The sequence below is a fragment of the Eucyclogobius newberryi genome, unplaced genomic scaffold, assembly GCF_026437365.1.
Source record: "Eucyclogobius newberryi isolate DKJ021-1_F unplaced genomic scaffold, fEucNew1.0.hap1 SCAF_19, whole genome shotgun sequence".
NCBI lineage: Eukaryota > Metazoa > Chordata > Actinopteri > Gobiiformes > Gobiidae > Eucyclogobius > Eucyclogobius newberryi.
The window spans coordinates 23,959,567-23,982,708 of NW_027315823.1; the positions used below are offsets into that span (position 1 = coordinate 23,959,567).

Below are 23,142 nucleotides of genomic sequence, written 5' to 3' on the forward strand. Positions count from 1 at the left end.
GCCGGTAAAGACTTTCTTGCTTGTGTTTATGTGCTGCCAGGTAACGGCTCACAGAGACACATAGGGTGACTCTCCCCAGACGCCTCCGAGCGGCTCTGGGACGGAGGGGAAATGGATCCCGCTCACACTGAACAGACAGCGGTGTGTTCAGCGCAGGAGGTCGGGGCGAGTTTGCAGCTCCAGCCGATATGAGCCGCCTCAAAGGATTATGAGATGGAATAATGAGACGGAGTGATCAATAACAACAACAAATGACCTTCAAATGTAGTGAGCAGAGTAACTTATCACTGCAGTACTTCTTCTGACTACTACGTGGTCTAAATCACCCAAATATCCATCTATTTTGTTCATTTAGTTTAATGTAGATTTCATGTGGCAGAAAAAGAAAGATAAACTGATAAATCCATAATTGAGATGACTAAACAAAACAAAAAACATAATTACTTAATGAAAAAATAACTATTTTAGAACCAGAAATAAGTGTTTTTATGTCATTTAATCTTTGCTTTATTTATTTTTCTCATTGAACTAAAATGCACTTAAGATAAATATATTTTAAATTCAGCTACAAAAATATATAAAAAATGTATCCCATAAAAGCAATTATTTTAAGTTTATCATTTTACTTCCTGTAATTGATGACATCACATTAGGAAATTACCACTGGGCCAAAACTCATCTAATGTCACAATGTTTTTTATTTGACAAATACAAATATATGAGAGTGACTTTATTTTGTTGATTTTATGTTTAAAGGCTTAAAAATGTATGTCTTTTGTGTAAATTCTGCACAAACTTTGGATGGACTAGTGTGACATCACTTCCTGTTATTCTTCTTTTCTCCACAAACAACTGCTTGATTGGTGTAAAACTATTATCTACAATTACAACAGGTATAACTACACCAAATTAAGCCAAAAGGAGAAAATCATAAAAACCCGTCATACGCACTTTGACCCTTGAGGACGTCACTGTTGTTTGGCCATGGGGTCAATAATTAATAATAAGACCTCAACTTTTATACTGTGACAGTCGTAGTAGAAGGAACTGATATGAAACCACTTTTGGATCGATGCAATGTGAAAAAACATATGACCAGTAAGACAAAGAAGCATTGACCCCAATGTTTTTGCCATTTAATGCTGGTCAGGAAGGATTGTCGAAGATGCAAACGTAGCGTAGCATCAGTATAATTTGGGTACAACACAGTACAACTCTATTAAGAGAGCAATTAACGCTCTTTTTCATGTGTAATCTTCATATTTCACCGCAACGATGACGCCTTCATTTCAAACCACCGCAGGTTAGGTGGGGACTGGAGTGTTGGAATTTAGCTTCTCTCGTTCCAAAAGGCTTTTCGCACTCACAAATTGACTTTTCGAGTGAGGGGGAATTTACCAGAACGACAGCGATCCAGACGATTGTGCTTATGTCCGCGGCACATGCTGTTTTGTGATTCGCTCTGATTGCAAAAGAAGAACATCTTGACTCCGAGAAATCACTGGCTCAATCCAACCAAAAATGATGACGGCTGCTATGTTTCCTTTTTTGAAATCTCTCTCTCCTGTTACCATCTGGCGACGCCCACAGAGCAGCCGTTTGACATCACACATGCACAGAGCTGTTACATTTACACCATTAAATACATGTCCATTCAACTTCCCCACACGCAAACTATCTCACATTTGTTCTTGCGTTAGACGATTGCATTGTATTGCCATCAGGCACATTTCACAACGTAAATCACAGAGGGTTTTAATAGCTGCTGGTCACACTTTCCTGCCTTCATGTTCTACCTCTGCACAAGATCAATGGCACTCGAAATGCTGCAATTTTCAAAGTATGACGATTTCCTACCTTATCCTGCGCAAACACGGCTAACCTTTTAGTTTAGAACCATGCAAACGTGTTCTGAATCCAAGTACTTGAGTTTTGTTTATTGGTTTGTCAGTTCATTGGCCGATTTCAGCCTTTTTGTCAATTGCCCAGGACGCGCTTAAACGTGAACTTTGAACAGAAGCCTAGTATTAAAATGTAAATCTTATCGCAATTATTTATATATGTATATATATATATATATATATATATATATATATATATATATATATATATATATATATATATATTGCATGTTCTCCCCGTGTTACCGTGGGTTCTCTCCGGGTTCTCCGGCTTCCTCCCACCGTCCAAAGACATGCATGTGTTAGGTAAAATTGGCGACTCTAAATTGGCCCTAGTGAATGAATGTGAGCGTGAACTGTCTGTAATGTCTCTGTGTTGGCCCTGCGACAAGTTGGCCACTGTCCAGGGTGTACCCCTAAGGCCCGAAGTCACTGGGATAGGCTCCAGTCACCCGCGACCCCGAAAGGGAACAAGCGGTAGAAAATGGATGGATGGATGGATGGATATATATATATATATATATATATATATATATATATATATATATATATATATATATATATATATATATATATATATATATATATATATGGATCTGCTCAAACCATTCCTCCAGTTTGGGGGTCACTGTCCCAAGTGCTCCGATCACTAAGGGCACCTCCGATACCTTCACGCTCCAGGCCTTCTCCAGCTCCTCTCTGAGGCCTTGGTATTTCTCTAGTTTCTCATGTTCCTTTTTCCAGATGTTACCATCCCATGATACTGCAATGTCCACCACCACGGCTTTCCTCTGACCCTTGTCACCCACCACTATGTCCGGTTGGTTCGCCATTAACATATAAATATATACTACAATCTTATAAAGCTACTGGACAGGTCTACAGGTCTTATCAGGCAATTACAACGCATTTACATTCAATAATCCAATTGACACGTCGTAATGTAATGGAAAAATATTCTAATGTGCAACTGGAATGGGAGCAAAGCCATGTTTATCACAATAATGGTGATCACAAGTCACAAATTGCATGTCTGAAAGTATTTACGGTATATATATTGTATTGTTTAGACTTGACATGTTCTGAAATGCACTTATATTAGTTTACAAGTTCACTTCAGTCTGTAGTGCGCTCTTAAAGCCGGGGAGCCTGACTAATTGATTTTGCATTAAAAACGTCCTCCTTTTGATGTTTGAAAATCGGGTGATGCCACTTTAACAGAATACTTCTACTGAAACATAAATCTGTTTTTTCGCAGACGAGCATCGCAATGGCTTCTTGTCATTGCACAGCGTCTATTTGATATTTTCTTTGAATTATTCAGCAAGCGCAAAGCAAATTTAGTAAATGTTGGGTCATGATTGTTTAAGTGTTTTCAGTTAGGCCGCAGTTATTTCATTACTTGGTTTACGGATAAATAAAATATATAGCACAGGTGGACGAAATATAAATATAAATCTAATTTCAATTTCAAAAGATGTTTTCTTCCGGGTTTGCCCAAAACGCACCACAGGAGGAGAGGGGGGAGACGCGGCGCGCAGGAGCGTATAACAGTAGATTTAGCGTGTTTTAGACAGACAGAACTGATGCTTAAGTGTGCACCCTCCCCCACCCACCCTCGACAAAACGTACTGAAAAAAATGTGGTAAACGGGTTTAATATGTGCATTTGCAATATAAAGGCGCGCAGCAGCAGCAGGGAAACGGGCGCGTGCGCGGTCCCGGGGAGAGCGCACGCGCCCGTGTCCCTGCTGGACGGCGCCGCTCCGTCACAACAATGCTTTCCAAAATAAATGACTCCCGCAGGAGTTTGGCGAGAAATTGCTTCACGCGCTCTTATCTTTTGACTTAATACCGCTTTTTACATCTAATTTAATGCTATTTTGCGTTTTCGGCGGTACTTTGTAAAAAAAAAAAGTGTAATAATTTATTTTATTTATATTAGAAAAATCAATAATCTAAGTGCGGCGGATCCGTAAACCAAGTAATAAAATAACGAAGGCCTTACGTATATAATTTATTTTATCGGCCTTAAAAACTACAAAAAGCCAGCAACATCATTTGTTTAATAGAATGGCTAAAAATGTATCCACGGAGGCCATCACTGACAGACCGCCAACCATTCACTTTTAAACGTTCTTAACACAAATGGAGACACGTTCGCCAGGTGCTCAAAACTCATAACATGCACCTCATATATGCGCCAGGTCTGGTCACAATGTTCCGCTTAATTACTTTGACGGACAAGAACAAACTGCCCGTCCCTTTTGAAACCATACGAACAGTTGCAAGTTGTTGGATCAAAGACTTGAACGTGTTAAGCGTGCGGCTCTACACCCTCATCGCCCTCGTAACGACATACGGGTCCGGGCCTAATGCCGACGCTGATTAATGTAGCCGTTAGTCGAACGCCAGGGAAATCCGCCCCGTTCACCCACGCTCGACAGCACCGGCGCGGGCTCGGAACGCTAAAAGCACCTGCAGCGGCCGCACTCCCACATCTCCACGCCGGGAAGCAGAGTGCCACTCAACAATGGACCCGAGCCCACACACTCGAAGGCTGACACTATTTCAGGCTATGGCACAAAAAAAAATCAGGGGCGTAAATGGAGGAGAAAACCTTTTAATGTTTGATGGAATGATGGAAGACGCCGCGGCTAACTGTGTATTGTTTTATTCAATTTGTAGCCAGGTTAGACTTGGACCTGCAGAGCGGAAAGTACAATGTAATAGAGGTGTATTATTTGATATTCAATTGAAAGTAATGTTTTTGTTATACATTTTCAATGGTTTAGGTCAAAAAGTGAAAATGGTCTTGAAAATCTTTATGATATGATAAATTCCTAAAATTGTGGCCTGTGACTTTGCAATAACGTGTAGAGCAATGTGTATGTGCAGATAGTGTTATGCAGGGTGAAAATATTATTGAGCATGAATGATGCAGTAACAAAAGGGCTGGTGATACAAAAAACGTCTCCTCATCAAAGCATCAAAAGAATGAACTGAACCACGACTTAAGGTGTTTTCGTTCTAATCCTGCTTTGGTCCAGTTCTAGTCCTGGTCTTGTCCAGGATGAGTTCCAGGTTTAGTCTCAGTTCACTTTCGATGTGGTTTTAGGGCTGCACAATTTGAGAAAAGTTAAAGGAGCTAGAAATCAGACTGACAAACTAACAGAGAGTCACATGTATTTCAGAACATGTTTGTGCAGATCTAGACTACAAGGTTTGAAGGTTTTTTGACGAAAAGGAGGGTCTTCTTTGCCAAAAAGGAGAGTCTAAGACAGGGGACCTTGGGACATTTGTCTAAGGACACGGGATCCTGTACAAATCCTTCTGAATATTGTTTAATCTGTTCTCACTGTCGCTCTTCGAGGCAAACGCTGTTGTGATTTAGGGCATTGCAAGAATAAATTGAATTGAATAATGCAGCATAAAACAGGATATTTTGTTGAAAATTATGGTAAAACTTGCATTTTCAATTCGATTGTGATTTCTCTTGCAACCCTTGTGTGAAAGAGAAACACTGTATTAGTCCAATATTCCCTAATTACATTTCCTAATGGATTCTAGTTTTTTACGTGTTATTTCACATCAAACATTACATACATATTAGAATCAACAACATATTTTTGGAGGTAAACAACTTTGTAACTTCTTGCACCACTGCTCCTTGGACCTGTTTACTCACCAAAACAGCAGTAAACACGCTGTCCACACACATAAGATCATTGGGTTCGGCAACTTAGGCTGAGCTTCAAAGACGAGATGAAACTCTGATTTCCATTAAAAAGTCAGACGACGACCCACTTAACCTCTCCTCAAAACGAGGGCCAACCACCCCAATATTCATCCTGTATAAATTAGAATAATATTTTAGTCTGGTTCATCTTCAAACCCCTCTCAACTTCCCCCTTTCCTCTTATCTCATAGAGCTAATATACCGACTGTGGGCCCTTGAGGATCATTTCTGGAGCACAAGCAGAATAACAAACAGATTATTCGTCATTATTGGACAAAAACAAGTGTCTGTGTGGTGCTTTCTTGGGTATTTCTAAGACAAGGCCAGCTTGTAGCCAGGAGACACTTTCCATCTGTGTCCATCTATAATTTATCATCTCATACTGTTACTCCTCACGGCCAAACTACGACGCCGGCATTCTTCTGCTGGAAATTAAACACTTCTCTGCGATGATCCCTGGACTCACAAATAGAAAGTAGCACATATGGATTACTGCTTTGAAATGATCCTACAGGTTTGGGGTTGAGTTTAGCCACAGGTAGGTTTTAAAGGTTGTAGTTAAAGTGTACTGGACATATAAATGAACATCCTGTGAGAAGCGGCAACAAGTCCAAGTCGTTCTATTTATGTATTTATTTTTTCTATTTTTAGAAAATACGGATGTCACGATATAAATATGTAGAGTAATCACCATTTTATGATTAGTCTCAATTGTTAGCAACATACCAAACCAAACAACAGTGGATTCCTTATATACACCTGATTTTTACTCTTAAAATGTGTCAAAATAAAGTGAAAACAGAACTTGTTCATTTTAGACTGTTTGTAGCAGTCAAACGTTATTTCCTAAAGTACTCCTATCCTAATTATCCACCGCAATGAATCTATAAGCGCATTTCATGACTTTTGGAGGCCAGAGCGTAGTTTTCATGCTAACAGAGCACTTCCTGCTTCGCGAAGGATAAACACTCACTATTCTCATTTTGAAACGGAGCTGCTTTTACAGACGACTATCTGCACAGTGGCAAAACAAATTACACTCAAACTTTCTGATGGATGATTAAGTAAAGTTAATGAGATGTAAGCAGACAGACAGAAAACAACAATACATGGCAACGCTTTAAAGGTATCATAAAACAGCTACAAATGCTAGTAATTGTGCTAATAAACAAATAACTAGTGCTTATTAACGCCTTTAATAGTTGACATAAGAACCTTATTTTAAAGCATTATCAAAAACATTTAACATTTAGGTTTTTTGAAGTATAGACTGAATTTAAACTACCTTTTTTGTTTTGACCGTGTCATAATTATTCCTTTTTAGTTCCTACGATAATATTGTGACTAAAATGGTAACAATTATCAATTAACCGTTAATCTTAACCTCTCTAGGGTCAACATTAAATCAAAAGTTGTCAATCACAAATTATTATTTATGCCAGTTATTCATTATTTCAACAGCTTTGTACGTCCAAAGCTCTGCAATGCTTTTATTCTTTTAATTATTAATATTCTGATGTACAAAATATGAAGTTCTGCAGTTTATGTAGAAAGTAATGAATATTTAAATACGTTGCAGTAAGTAAAGGCATATTTTGAGCTGGTGCCAACTGAACTTCAAAACGCAAGTGAACGTGCGGCAGCGGCGTGAGGGGCTCGTTCTGTACGTTTGAGACGGCAGATCAATAACTCATCACTCTGTCTTTGTTTGTGACGGTCATCAGTGCAGGGGGCAGAGAGCTGAGCGGGCATGAGGCAGATGTGGACATTATAAGCCTCGTGGGATCAGTCAAAATCACTTCCCCGACATCAAGAGTCACACGGCTGAGTCAAAACACTGCAGCACCAACTTATCCTGTCACATCTGTGTGCTTTTATACTAGATAGACAGACAACTGATCAATCATGTTGGTTATGGATATTGTAGTCCATGGTATTGGCCCAATAGGGAATTATCTCTCTACGTTTCACCCATATTGACAAAAATGAATCTCAATATTATCACGAAAACAATAGTAAGATAATATTATGTCAGTCCAACAGAAATGTGTTGGTTGAGGTCCAATTATCAAACAATTGTGAAATGCCTGTAAATAGAAATATGACATAATACTCTTATTTTAAATTCTATGACATAACTTTTAAACTATTTTTTTACATATATAAAATTTGCTCTTTTTGTAGCATTTTGTGCTATAATTGATACACTTGGTTAGGCATATCTTAAACAAAATTGTACTTATTTGACCCATTCTTGTGCCAAATGGAGTCAGATATGTAGTATGAAACTATTCAACAGACGCAACATTTTAAAGGTGCATTATGTAGCTTTTCTGGTGGGGGATGTGCACCGTGTGGAATAAACATATATAATTACATATAAAATGAATTATGTTTTAATTACTGCATGGAGATAGAAAAATTAAATGTCAAACCACGGACATTTATGGTAAAGCAATAGCATCTCCATGGAAACTGGAAAGTTACCTTTAAGAAGCACCTTTAAGAAGACTGCATGTACATTGTGTAATAGAAAATAAAACGATTCAAAAAATGGAGCTGAAGATCCATTAGTATTAGTATTCTCAATGCAACTGACCTATGTCCGGACACACTCTCGCTCTAGGGAGAAACAGATCTGCATAATAATACTAATATGCATTTTGTTGGCAATGTTTGTATACAAATGGTTCTTGGATTAAATAAGCTACATTTGACTGGTCGGTCTGCACTTCTTGTTAATCAATAAACTACTTTAACTATAGATTGAAAGAGTTGCTGTTGCTTTTGTGTTTGTGCAGTTTAACTTAACCTAACCGTCGTACATGACATAAACCGCAGTTTGAGTGAGTCATTATAACATCATGATTCAGCACTATCTAATGCAGCTCAACAGTGAAGTCGATAGCTTTAGTTACCTCTTAAAGACACGTCTAGAAACCATTGTCTTACCTGTGTAGTCGTTGTGGCACTCGCAGGTGAAGCCCCCCTCGCGGCTGCGGCACGCTCCATGGGGTCCACAGGGTTTGGAGTAGCACAGGTCGATCTCTATCTCGCAGTAGTCGCCAGTGAAGCCGGTGGGACAGCGACAGCGCAGGCCGTTGATGGGGTGAATGGGCCTGAAGAGGATGGTGTCCGAGGAAACGAAGGGGGCGAGGCTGTCGAACTTCAGCACGGACACACACTTCATGTAGTTCTCACAGGGCTCGCGCAGGCAGATGTTGTCGTCGAACGGAAGCACTTCCTGAGAGGAGATCTGCGCCAAAAGACTGCGGTTCAGGTACAGCCTTTCTTGCAGCTCCTCTGAACCGAAGAACTCGGGTCCTCCCACTGTCAGGCTCCTGTCCGCCGAGTGTCCGGTCCCGACTGTGCGCAGGGGCCCTTCCTCTGGGACAGGCACGGCCACAGACAGACTGACGTTCAAGATTCTGGCGCTGACATCGGTGTCGTCCTGAATGTTGAAGATGACCACGTCTTCAGGGGCCGCAGACAGGACCCGGGCCACGCCGTCTAAAAACTGAGACAGCAGCAGAGACAGGAAGTGCTCCTGAGAGGTGTTGGCCAGGCGCAGGGTGATGGAGTTGGACAACATCTCGTCTGTGATGATGGTGACCTGAAGCAGGCACTGAGCCGACACAGAGTGCACTCCGTCTGGAAAGGGAAGGAAGAGACACGGTTAGTTCATGTGCAACGAGTACTATCTAACACATTTACAAATATGGGATCAATTATAACAAGATATGATGAAGAATATATAAGTTAGAAGGCGCTCAATAGTTAACAGCGAACATAATGGTACGTATACTATATAGACAACAATAGATGATAGTGCATACACTTAGAACAAAGAATATCTAACAAAGGACTATTACAAGTATGTATTATTCAATGTGGAAAAAGAAAGAGAACCGAACCTACTATTTGTGTTTTAGAATAATATGTATGTGTATGTCCTTCATAATATACTTTATAATTACTATAATTTTAACTAGCCTTAATAAAGCACAAAGAAAGCATTCATAATGAACATATAGTATATTAAGAATGATTCAGGCTTAGTAAATACTTGATTAATAACACCACAAGTTGTTACTAACCCTGAATCATTATTATTTTTTGTCCATTATGATTTACGTATTTCTTCATGTTTTATTTAAGCTGTAAATAGTGTAGTTATTATAAATATGCTATTTTTGTGAAATAGTCATATTGTGATTCTGTGTTTCTCTGTTTATGCAGTTCTATATTCAAACATGGACAGTTTCCTGACTCAAGCGACAAACACAATTTCAACACAAGATTGGGTCCACAACAAGGAGATAGGACATTTTAAAATAAATTGTGAGGTTCAGTTCACAATTTATTATTTAAGTTTTGCAGTCATTGGTTGAACAAAATCTTCTCACGACATGTAACTGCTCGACTCCTTTTTTCTGTTTTGTCAAATGTAAACACAAAAATGTCACAAGATAATTTCCCACATGAGATCTTAGGTGACAAAAATGAATGTCTCCAACAGAAATGTGTTAAAACATGTCTTAAAGTTGACTGTGGAGAAATATCTTGAGGTACCCTTGTATGAACGTTAACTTTTTCTTAATTTTTTTTTTTATCAGCTCTTTTTGGAGATTTTTTCTAAAATACTGGTACTTGATATTAAAATGTTGCATCCTCAGAATAATATTAACAATATTATCAACATTTCGTTATATTGCCCATCTCTAATCCCTAAAAGATTACATGAATCATGATTTAGGCTCTTAAAAATATGTCATATTAACTTTTTGGCATATCACCCTCTGCTATTGTTAACTAACCCCTTTATTTCCTATGTAAATAGACAGACACGGTTAACTGTCCCATATTAGCCGTGTTGTCCATGGAGAACAATAAACAATAAAGGATTTGAAGGCATGACACTCTAAACTGTGCAGAAATGACACTTTGATGGACGCCGATTTCTGGCTCATTGGAGTGTTATTATCACAAGCCAGTTCAGAACTCAGACTTATGCCAAGAACAAGTGTATGTTTCTTTCAGCGCGATCCAAGTTTAAAATCCTCAATTTCACGGCTTTATTCAGTGCCCTCTCTTTCTTTTCTTTGTCCGGAAGAAGAGATGCTACTTCATTATACATGCCATCTTTAAAGCCGGGGGTCTCATTCAACTACAACAACACATTCCTGCGCTCAGCAAATCTCTGCTCTTTTATCTGCAGCTCAGACCGGATCCTGTCCATGTTTCTGCTGTTAGATGTTTCATTATTGGGAGATGAATGTAAACACAATACCACCCAGGTACAACCGTCTGGGCCGACTGTTATTGGCTACGAGGCTTCATGTTGCATTGGATTCAGACATGGAGAAAGCAGAACATACAGCACAGGTCATGCTCTAACTGTCTCCCCCATAGTCTAGATGTCTCCCCCATAGTCTAGATGTCTCCCCCATAGTCTAGATGTCTCCCCCATAGTCTAGATGTATCCCCTATAGTCTAAATGTATCCCCCATAGTCTAGATGTATCCCTCATAGTCTAGATGTATCCCCCATAGTCTAGATGCCTCCCTCATAGTCTAAATGTCTCCCCCATAGTCTAGATGTATCCCCCATAGTCTAGATGCCTCCCTCATAGTCTAAATGTCTCCCCCATAGTCTAGATGTATCCCCCATAGTCTAGATGCCTCCCTCATAGTCTAAATGTCTCCCCCATAGTCTAAATGTCTCCCCCATAGTCTAAATGTATCCCCCATAGTCTAGATGTCTCCCCCATAGTCTAGATGTCTCCCCCATAGTCTAGATGTCTCCTCCATAGTCTAGATGCATTTCCCCATAGTCTAAATGTCTCCCCCATAGTCTAAATGTCTCCCCCATAGTCTAAATGTATCCCCCATAGTCTAAATGTCTCCCCCATAGTCTAGATGTCTCCCCCATAGTCTAGATGCATTTCCCCATAGTCTAAATGTCTCCCCCATAGTCTAAATGTATCCCCCATAGTCTAGATGTCTCCCCCATAGTCTAAATGTCTCCCCCATAGTCTAGATGCCTCCCCCATAGTCTAGATGTATCCCCCATAGTCTAAATCTCTCCCCCATAGTCTAAATGTATCCCCCATAGTCTAGATGTCTCCCCCATAGTCTAAATGTCTCCCCCATAGTCTAGATGCCTCCCCCATAGTCTAAATGTATCCCCCATAGTCTAAAAGAACCTGGATTATTCATTGGCATCACACAATTGCACTTTTTGCTCACTGAATTGCCCTAAACATAAACAAGTAACTATTGATCAAAAGAGTCTGATCAATAATTTCTCCTGTGTTTGTTGTGTCTTCTTATAATTCTTCCATAACCATACATCTTTTAAAAATAGATTCAATATTTTACAAATGAGGCCCTTTACAATTCTCAGGCATTAACTAAGATTAAAATGATAGCTGTAAATGAGTGGACACTATTTGGTTAAGATGATCAATCACCATTATTAATATGGACAATGTTTTCCCAGTTTTTAGCAGTGTGTATTCCCTCAGCACACTTTCTCCAGCCCAGATCTTCACGGTTGCTTGGTAAAAGTCTCACAGTCTCACACACTTAAGGTCACGGTTTGTTCACTCACAAATCTCGCCTCTGGACTGCAACAGGTTTCCGTATCCTCTCCACTACAGCAAATACAAAGTGGCCTTAATCAAATCAAAAGTGTCAAGAAAACAGGCCTGGCCCTCTCGCTCCTCAGTCATCAATGGGCCGCTTTGTCTGGGCAGCCTGGACGTCGGCCAGAGGGAGCACAACCTGTGAGCACAACTCTCTCTAACAAACAGCACTGCCCCAAAGTTACCAGATCTCTGTTTTGGCACCGGGAGGCTTTGAACAGTGTGTGCCAGAGGAGCGGGGCACAGAAGTGGGAGGAGGAGGAGGAGGTCGTAGAGGAAGAGGACAGAGAAGCATGTTGGACACGGCTTTAGTCCTGCTGCCTTCACTCAGCTTGCGGTGCTGTGATGATACCAGCCGACCACAGAAGAGGAACTGTGCGAGAACCATCGCAGAGAGTCACGATACTAAAATATCCAACATGATTACTATGTTCAGGGAAAGACTTGACACTGGATACTGATTTTGATACCACAATGATAAAAAAAAACATGTGGTTTAACACTAGTTCTGATAGTTCTGACTATCAGACTACTTCCAGGAGAGTTCTTAAACTGAAAGGTTCAATTTTGTTCCATGTATGTATTTTCATAAATACTTTTATCAATAGTTTAATAATAATATATTGGCTTCCGAGTATACATTTTATTGACAACCCTTGGAGGAACAGGCTCACAGTGTAGAAATGCAGATATTATGTCATATTTATTACTGGGGGAATCTCCAAAAAATACTGATAATTACATTTGCAACCTCCAAACTTGAGATAAAACGTACAGAAATATACCTAGTTAAAAATATGATTTTCATTGTTGAGGGAATGAGAACCATTACTGTATGATTACCTTGACAATTATTTTTGTAGAAATGATCAATAGTGGACCTAAGCTTTGGTAATAAATGTGCATATAAATATGGGAAGGAGTGTCTGGAATGCCTGCCAATGTGGTCTGATACATTTGGATTTGGCTAGGTGTTTTTAATTTTTATTTGTTGTTTAGTTAATTTTATTGTATTTCTGTTTCTGTAGTTTCTTTGTGATTTGAATGCATTTTTCCTGCTGTGTGAAGCACTTTGAATTGCCTTGTGTATGAAATGTACTCCACAAATAAACTTGCCATTCCTTGCCCTGCCAATTATATAAATTTTAAGGTAACTCATACACAAATTGTGCTTTACCAACCATGTAGGCTTTACCTGAACAAGAAGTTATATATTTAAATATTTAATGATGTAATTCTCTACAATACATGATTCGGATAATGCCTTCGAGAGTGCAGTGATGATGAGAGCCACAGACCACAGTGAGAGGGAAGAGGAGAGAGAGAAAGGAAAGAGAGAAAGAGTGATCCTTTAATTTGCACTCGGCTGCAAACCCTCAGACACCTGAGTACACAACACTACAGCAGATGTAACCGAGGACAAGTTACAACTGTGTTACTGTGGTCTCTTTGGTTAAATGTGTGAATATTGACTCAGTGGAGCTGGCATCTGTCCCAGTGGACCACAGAAACAAGCCACGGCTTCTCTCTACATCACTTTAGAAAATTAACAACATTAGATTCTCAATAACATAGTCAACCCTTATTTTATAACTTGAATGTTAACAACACTCCTATTAATCCATCAGATATCCACATGACTTATGTGGTCCTTAATCTAAAAATTTAAGGATGCAACTAACCTTAATAAAATACTATGTTTACAACACAAAAACTAGTGCTGCAGTATTGTATTAGTCATAGTTTAGTGCTTTAACAGTCAAATCATTTACCTACAGAACACAATTGACTGTCACAGTATGTGAGAAAATAGCTAGTCCACAATCTGCTCTTTTGTAGCATATTTGTGTTAGGCTAGACACTGAAATCCAATTTAACTAACAATAGTTTATTTCCTTGTGGGATAATCACTTCCTCTGGCTCTGTTCAGTTGATATGATAAGTGATATTCTCGCTGCCACAACAGTGGCCCTCAGAGCTCGGAGGCTCTTAAAGGTTAGGCCGTGAAGAAGGGCAGACATCGCCTTAATTATGTCCTCTGCCAATTCTACATTCTTGGATAGGAGCTTTGGCCGAGGTCCAGACAGAGACGCAGCGCTGGGAAACTGAGCGCGAGGAGAATCCGGACTCAAAGGGACCAGACCATCTCTTTAAAGAGGTCATTCTCCACGGGCCGATCCTGCCCAGGGGGACGCGGACGTTTCCAAGGCCCAAAACAGAGAGGGGAAAGAAGGATCGCACGTTACAAAGACTAAGTGCCAGATATAGAGTAGGACACTGATTCTAACTCGGGACTCTTGGCCTCTGAATGCCAGGAATGTTGTGAGTAAAGAAATTTAAATTAAAGGCTCATTCTATTCTATCATTGTTACTGTTACATCAAAGTGCATGTACGTATACAGCCAAATTTACTTAGAGAGAAGCACGCTTTGGATTTCCTAGCGTCCAGAATACACACTACATCAATATTTGACCAAGAGTGACTCTGGGCTCTTGGTCAAGAGTGACCACCTCGAGTCAAACTCAAACAGAACAATGAAATCAGATGTGTTTATTTCAGTGAATCATTTTAAACAAATGCTCATTGGTCATCATTGAGATCACAATCCTACTTCTCTCTCCTTAGATTGATTCTTTCCTGTGATCTTTTTTTCCCTTTCTTTTTTCCTCATCAGTTTTGATACAGACCATGTGCTTGTGATTAAAGGTGCGCCGTGTAACTTCTCAGGTGAAGGCTCCACCATTTGATTGTCTACATGGAGATGTTATTGCTTTGCATGCAGGGTTCCACAATAATCCATCCATCCATTTTCTACCGCTTGTTCCCTTTCGGGGTCACGGGTGACTGGAGCCTATCCCAGTGACTTTGGGCCTTAGGCGGGGTGCATTCCACAATAATATTACACATATTTATTTCAATGCAGACAAGCAGGTGATGTGACCAGGCCAAGTTACACATCAGTTTGTTTTTCAAGCAGTAAAATCAGCTGTAATTGAATCAATGTAAGATAGATACATTTAAAGCCATATTGTGGAAAATTCCAGCTAAAGCAATAACATCACCGTGGACACGAGCAGGTGGCAAACTCCCCTCCAGATAAGTTACATAATGGATTGAAAAGATTGAAAATCATAACTTTTGACAAAGAGATATTTATCTGCAAAGGCAGAGGTGGGTCGAACACACTTTACTCTGTGCAGCAGCGCCTGACATGTGAGAAGCCATCCTAGTGTTCAGGCAATGTCTGATTGGTTGAGAACCAAAAATTTGCTAAAAGAATAAACATAAATTCACTATAATTTATAAAGAATGTTTATTTTGATAAAGTTACTGTATAACTGTCCTCATTTAGAGGAGCCTGCTGTAATAAGTGTCTGCTCTTTATTTGTCTACACTGGACAAATAAATGACAAAAAGGTGTGAATGGAGCTGTTTTAGCATATAATAAGCTGAAAAGGCTGGATCATTCTTCAGACATATAACCATGCATCCCTTGTGCAGATTGTGATGTCAGAGTAAGAATAATGCACTCTTTAAAAGGGGCAATTTATGATAATCAGCTGCTTTACTGCATCAAATATATGTGTATATTCCTGTGTAATACTGTGTATTTGAACTAGAACATAACTATGATTACCCAAAAATTACCTGGACTTGCAAGGAACCCCCAAAAGTGCACCAAATGACTGGAATGTGTTATATTAAAGATTTTGGGTTTCCCAAGTCCCCAAGGATCACATCAAATGCAGCACATGAGGTCCTGCCAGAGCCCTGTCTGTGCATCCCTGAGTGTTTGTTTACCTCGAGTAGGGCAAAGAGGTGTGGGTGAACTTACAGAGGGTGAGTATACAGACCACAACATATAAGCACTTAAGAGCAGCAGTACAAGGCCAGGAAGCAGAAAGAAGGAAATAAATACAGTCCCTCTACAAACGTTTGGGTTTTAACCATCAGGAGGATTGGACAAAACAAATCATCCAACACGTATGAACAAAAAACAAAAAAGCCTATGGAGGAGAGATACATTCTTAATATGCTAATCAGAAAGGTTATTTAAGTTATTTAATCAATATAATGTCCTTTACACACCACGAAGAAAGAACCTGTGATTCACCCTGTTGCTTTAGCACTAATTCAACAAATAGACATTTTCCCAAACTTGTTCAGCTCTAATTATTAACACACTTTGTACAGTTGCTTTATGTTAAGGCTGAAAATAACTGAAGACAAAAGGTGAGAAAACTAATCGGTGGGAGTTGCCTAATTAGCCACAAAGATGCTGTCAAAGCCAACAACTGAATCCCAGAAAATGTCAACAAAGTCAGTGTGGACAAAGATCAGAGGAGAGAGGGCCAAGTGACCTCCTCTCTCTATGTCAGGGGACGGTTAGTCACCAAGATTTTAATAGTTCAATGTGCTTTATATAGGGCAGAGAACTTAATTTAATGGAGATCAAAATGTAGTCTTTTTCGTTTGGTAATGAAAGCGAAATGTGCAGAGGAGGGAGATGTATCGAAAAATGGATAAAACCACAATCACATCTTTAATCCAAACTAACCAAAATGACTGCAAAAGATCAGGGTAAAACTAAAACAAAATCTTCCAAACACACATATAGAGTGATTTCTGGTTTGTTTCACATTTATTGGCACATTTTAGACCATTTCTCAAGGATTTTCTGAAAATTATCATAGAGATAATTCAAAAATATACTGAGATATACATTTTTGTCAATATCACTCAACCCTACATATGTGCACCACTTTAAACCACTACACCACTGGCAAGCACAAGATTCGGTCATTTCCAATTGTCAATAATGGGGAAGTCCACAGCAATCTTCTGTCAGTAAAAGCATCTGGTTTGGAGCAGAGTTTGGATAGATATTTGACTTTTTTTGTCTTAAATGTCTTAAAAGGTTTATGTTCAGGAAACTGATATTGAAATACATTTTTATTCTGTTTTGATAAGACAAAATAAAATATAAGTCCATGATCGATCAATACTGTCCAGCCCAAGCATAATGTGCGAACTCAGTGTCTGGAACAACGCCAAAACTATGCAAATGACAGTGAATAAGACTAAACTAAGCTATGATTCTTAGTATTTAGAGGTGAGAAAATTACAAAGTTGAACACATTCCACAAGTTTATCGGGCGTGTAAGCTCGAACAGCATGTAACCGAATGCATATTTGAATATTTAATTAATCTGATTGATTATGCAAACAAATCAAAAGATGATTCACTCATTCAGACAGATTTAAAAAGCATACATTATTATTAGTTTGAATGGCAAGTCCGCCTCCTGATGTGCAGGTTAAATACTTCCCCAGTGAAACCCGCTTTGAGAGACTGTGGGAAGGCGCTCTGACTGATCTATCATTCATCACAGTGACAGTAGAAAGCGATAAATAATTACGCTCAAAACCCCTTCCTCGTGTGGCCATTTATCACACGTCTAATGGTGAGCTGCTAAAGAGGCACAGAGGGACAAAACCATGGTAATTGAGAGGTCTGTGTCGAGACGATTCCTCCCGCGAGACAGCGGTGGTTTTCTGTGTGTGTCGGGCTCAGGGCGAAGCTCCGGGCGAAGAAGGTAACGAGGAGGAGCAGGGACTGTCTCCGAGCTTAAGCAGCAGACTACAGTACGCCATCAAAGAGTTCAGATCATATCAATAAAAGAGCATCATACATTTAAAATCTCTCCAGGGGCATGTGTGTGGCGAAGTGTTTACTATTTAACCAAAGAGGAAGCAATTCTGGAGCGTTTTCTGAAGTGTTCAAGCCGGATTTTGACTCGAAGGAAAAGGCTCAGTACTTTACCAATGTTGATACTGCTCTTTTTAGGTTCATAAAAGTAATTATCAATACAAAATAACACTTGCTACATTCATGTTCTCAATGTCTTATACTAGTTGTGATTTAGATCGAGACCATTCAAAACTATACAGGAAATGTAAAAAACATTTCAGTATCGATAACTGCTCAAATGAGTGTCTAGCTAGCTCTAGCATGGTGAATTTAAAAGATTTAGTGTGTGAATATGTGAGTATTCATAGTCAGACATGTAATGACTAGTAGAGTATTTTGACTGACAATAAAATTTTTGTGCGATACATTGCTACAGAGAAATGCACAATAAACGACAATATTGAACCTACTTTATGCCATTGACACAATAACCGTATAGCAGAATAATCACAGTAAACACTTTCTAAATGCACTATATTGTTAACAAAAATATTAGCTGCAATACATGAAGCAGAATGAAACTTTAGTAGTCCAAAAGTATCTGTAATTAGTCATTCCCTCGACAAAAAAGTACCAAAAATATCCTCATTAGTGCAATGAAAAGCATTCCGTATATATTGAGTGCCCCAAAAATATTGTTCCATCGATTATTTATAGAAGGATAAGTTAATAAATATTGTCTTGTGTACTCTCCTCACCCTGACTGTGTGAAGTAAGAAGAGGACCCTTGATTACTTTCTTCAGGTTGTAGCAGGTACTTTCCTTGTGAGATACAAATTAACACAAGAAACAAGTCCATGCGAGGTCACAGAGACACGAGAGGTCGACACTGAACTGTGGCCTCAGATGGGAGTCCCCCAGGGGCCTGTCAAAGGACCCCCTTCATTTAATTAAACCGGAGTCTCGCCCTTGGGCTGCCAAGTAATCATGCACACTGATCACTCGGACTTTACTGCTTCTGCTGAGTGTAGCAGCACGTTCATTACATTTGGTCCACAACCGCCAAACGTAGTCTTCTCCTTGACATTTTTATGGCAGGTCTGAGGCTAAAGTGTACACATGCCGGAAATCGTCAACAAACGGCGGCTGGTGAGGTGTAAATCAGCTCTGATCTGAAGTGTGGGTCTGCAGAAGACAAATGCCAGCACAACTGTCCCAACACAGGCTGCATTTAACTAAAAACTGGAGCAGGCGGAGACAGGACAGGGACACACGGTGACTTAAAAGAGTAACAGGACATGAACTTAAAATAATGATGTAACAGGACATTAGTTAGCAGGTGTTATATATGCCACATAGGAGGTATTATACTATCGACCAGAAAGATTATGCAATACACCTTTAACTGTACGTAAGAGAAAAATATGAACAGATACACAGAAATATGAAAGGATACTCCAACAATGTTAATGTTGTTCTTCCTTTGATATACCAGAAGAAAAAAATCATAATAAGTTTGATTTATTTTCCTTGTTGACATGTTTCTGCTGAAGATTGCTCTCAGTTAGTAGCCGTAACATGTCAACAGGGTAATTATTACAACTCACTGTCTTTCAAATGGTTTGGTTTACCAGAAAAAGTCATTATTGATGTATTTTTAGTATCAAATGATATAGAGCAGATTCTTATTTCATACTTAGTAATCCTATGACTATATAATAAACAATGAAGCATTTACATGAACAAGAACTACAACGGTACATTACAATACTACAATTTGCGCATCTCATTTTGCACATAGTCTTCTTGAGCTCTTACAGTGTGTCAGATAAAGTGCCAGTATAGACGGCAGGCTTTATAGAAGGTGAAAACAATTTACATAAAGAAACACTGTTGTTTTACATTCAGAGGCTGTCATGTAACTATATGTAAAGTGAAGGTTCCAGAATCCTCCTCTCCTGCTGCTTTGGGCTTGTTGGGATTCATGAGAGGTGATGGCGGTGGTTTGTTCGGGTCTATCTGGACATGGACAAACACTGAGCCCCCAGCGGCGCGACAGGCCTAATCCTCACCTTCGTGCCAGTCGGCCAGCCTCGCTTCATTAGCCTCTCCAGGGAGGGAGAGTGCAGGGCAGGCCGCACCAGCACTAATAAGAGCTAAAGACTGGGCCGGCTTTTCTGTGATGTTTCAGCTGTGTACGACTTATTAGATCAAGTTTATCGGATGTCTCAATCATTGAAATGTGCCCGGTGTCTGCCCGGTGCAAATTTAATTTGGGAGCTGGAATCTGGAGCGATCAAACAGGGAAGCGGCTCTTTAGGAAGGAGCTTAAGCCAAGGTGAGGCACTTGACTGAGGCCTCACCAAGGCACTTCAGGGACTTCAAATCAATCTGCCCTAGTAGGACTTTATAATCACTACATATTACAGAAAGTATTTGAAATTGAATTCTAGTGACACATATTTGCACAACAGAATGTTATGTAGCCTCAAAACTAAATTTATTGTTCATTAAACAGGCACATTTTTATTACATCTTTATAAATGCTTTGTATTAGTTACCCGGTCTCTAAATGGGTCTCGGCTCTTTGAAGCTCCATAAAATACATATTACTATATTGTATTTTCAGTATAGGGAATGTCACTTGGAAACTGGAATGCTGAACAAAGTAACTGTGAAGGAGCTCTTAAAGAGGCAGCTTAAGTGAAAGTGAAACACTTGACTAAAGCTTCAATAGAGAGCGAGGACTGGACGAGGGGGCGGAGGAGGTTATACGCAATGCAAAGCAACGACCAGGTTTTTCATCCCAATATGCTCTATAGGCCCAGTCCCACCCCCACAGTCCCCTCTTCCTGACCCCCCACCAGACAACAGCTAACCCCCCACACCCCACACACCCACACACACACGATGCCATGCCAGGGCACTTATAGTTCACCTATTACAAAAGTACAAATCAGCCTCTCAGCAGGTTAACCGCATGACTTCATTCAAACTTGAGGAAAATAATGCAGGGTTGTTAGGGTTAGCGTGTGTCTATTAGGAAACTGTGAACTTAAATGTAATTGGAAAACACTGACAAGGCTAATTAGACTTATTTCCAAAGAGGCAGCCATGTTACAAAGGAAGTTTAATATAATAATTTCATTCTAAAATAGACAGAATAAATGTTTTGTTTAGTTTAATGTGGTGTAGTTACATTGTATAGGCTTTTTTAAGTCTGAGTTCACCCAATCAGTCCAATTTTACCATTAACCCATTCATCTTAAATTAAAAGTTGTTATTGCAAGGATAAATCAGATAGAGCTACAGTACATAATAATCATTTTCACTTCCCTTAAGGGCACTAAGTAGTCTGTAGATGCTTATAGACAAACTATATTGGAAACTATATAGTCATGTGTTAAAACTAATATCTTGTGGTACTTGGAGCTCTCACTGGACTGAACCCAAACTCCTACGCAGCAGACTTACTGTTATTTCCATGTGAGCAACAGGAACCACACAAGTGCAATAGCACAATTATCATTATCGCTCGGAGGCCGTTTGTGCAAAGCCCTTTGTTTTAGAGCCTAATTGAACATTCATTCACCCCTGCCCGTCCTAAGAGCTTCCCCTGACTAATATCTTATTCAATAGCCAAAACAATAATCAAGATATTTTCCCAGTAAGAGAAAATACAGGAGCATGCGTCTCAATGTCAAACCAAGGATTTTAAGGCAATTGAGCAGGAGCTGACCCAAAATCTCTTCATGAGCTTTTCCCCCCAGAGGTGAAGGAAAGCTGACGATTGGGGGAAAAAGCCATCTATATAAATTTGTGGAGTTGACCCTTGCGCGGACAAACCTCTCTTGACAATTATCTACCCCCAAAAAAACAGCATCGGCAGAAGAAAACCAGGGCATACCATAGATTCTTGCAGTCGAGCCGCAGAAAGGATGTGAACCGGTTAAATAAGAACATTTACATATCAAAAGGGGGAAGTGCTTTAACAGGACAGCAGAATGCAAAGACGTGACCAAACATGAGCCGCCTATTTAAATGCAGCTGACTCGATACATGCAAGACAATGGCAAGTCAGACACAAAACGTTTAATGAGAAAAGTCAAACACTGATGATTAACTTTTGAGTTTAAGAAGAAACAGGGCGTCGTTTGGAGTCGGTGCAATGTTTAGAAAAAGACTGAACTGCTGAATTGGTTGATGATTATTCTTAAGTGTGTGATTGGCTGTGGTTGATTGACTTTTTTCCAGCTCTACACTAAAGCAATGCATTAGAATAAGAGAGATAAAAGAAACAAACCCTTGTTTACAAGACACCTCCACACATTTTTCCCCCTCTTTATGTTTTTTGTTTTCCCTGTCTGTCTTTGTTATTGAAAAAAACACAACAAGCACTGTATTACTAAAATAAATAAGGAACTACTGTATGTTTAAATCTGTCATCATACGGAAACACTACAAAATTGGGTGGGTCAGATAACGTGTTCGTCCCGAGCTTCTGCGAATGTGATAATAAACCCAAACTTTGAATAAAAATGTACGTAAACCAAGACTGTACTTGAACTGAACCGGGTCCTCGCTTCAAACAGATGATTAATAGAGGTCACATGGCAGCTAAATTGTGGTAAGTGTTAATATAATATCAAGTTTTAGCCAAAACACCAAGTAATCCACATTTTTGCAACATTATTTTACAATCAAAAGTGATCAAAAGTAAACCAACCTCCTTCAGTTGTTTGGACAATATTTAAGAACGTGTAATAATATCAGTTCAAAGCCCTTTATGTGGGCGTAAACCTCAAAAAACAGAAGTTTCCTCTCCCCTTAAAGCAGGAAACCAGGTCACAGTCAAATCTCTGGACCGGTTCAGGACTAAATGAGTGCAATGTAGTGGAAACGTTCACAGCTCACAATCATGTTTTTCAAGGTATTTCTGAGCAATAAAAACACCCGTAACACAAAACAGATCAGTTTAATGCCACACTGTGGAACTTTCCAGGCAAAGCAGGACAAGCAGCAACTAATGAAACATGTTCGAAAAACTGTAATTTTGTCAGAAAACAATATGGTCATCTGTCAAGTGAAGTTATTGCTGCTTTGTAAGGGCAAAATAGTAATTAGCAACACGACAAACGTTTATTACGTTCAAGTTCAAGCTGAG

The 23,142-nt window shown here is 39.5% G+C and overlaps 1 protein-coding gene across 3 annotated transcripts in view; it reads right to left on the reverse strand.

Annotated features, from left to right (window-relative positions):
* celsr2 (cadherin, EGF LAG seven-pass G-type receptor 2) overlaps positions 1-23,142 on the reverse strand; it is an 84,032-nt gene that overhangs the window by 47,454 nt on the left and 13,436 nt on the right. For all 3 annotated transcript variants that reach the window (XM_072452257.1, XM_072452256.1, XM_072452255.1), the window contains exon 2: positions 8,592-9,290. In XM_072452257.1, coding sequence (XP_072308358.1) covers positions 8,592-9,290 — 699 coding nt within the window. The remainder of the gene's footprint in view (positions 1-8,591; positions 9,291-23,142) is intronic.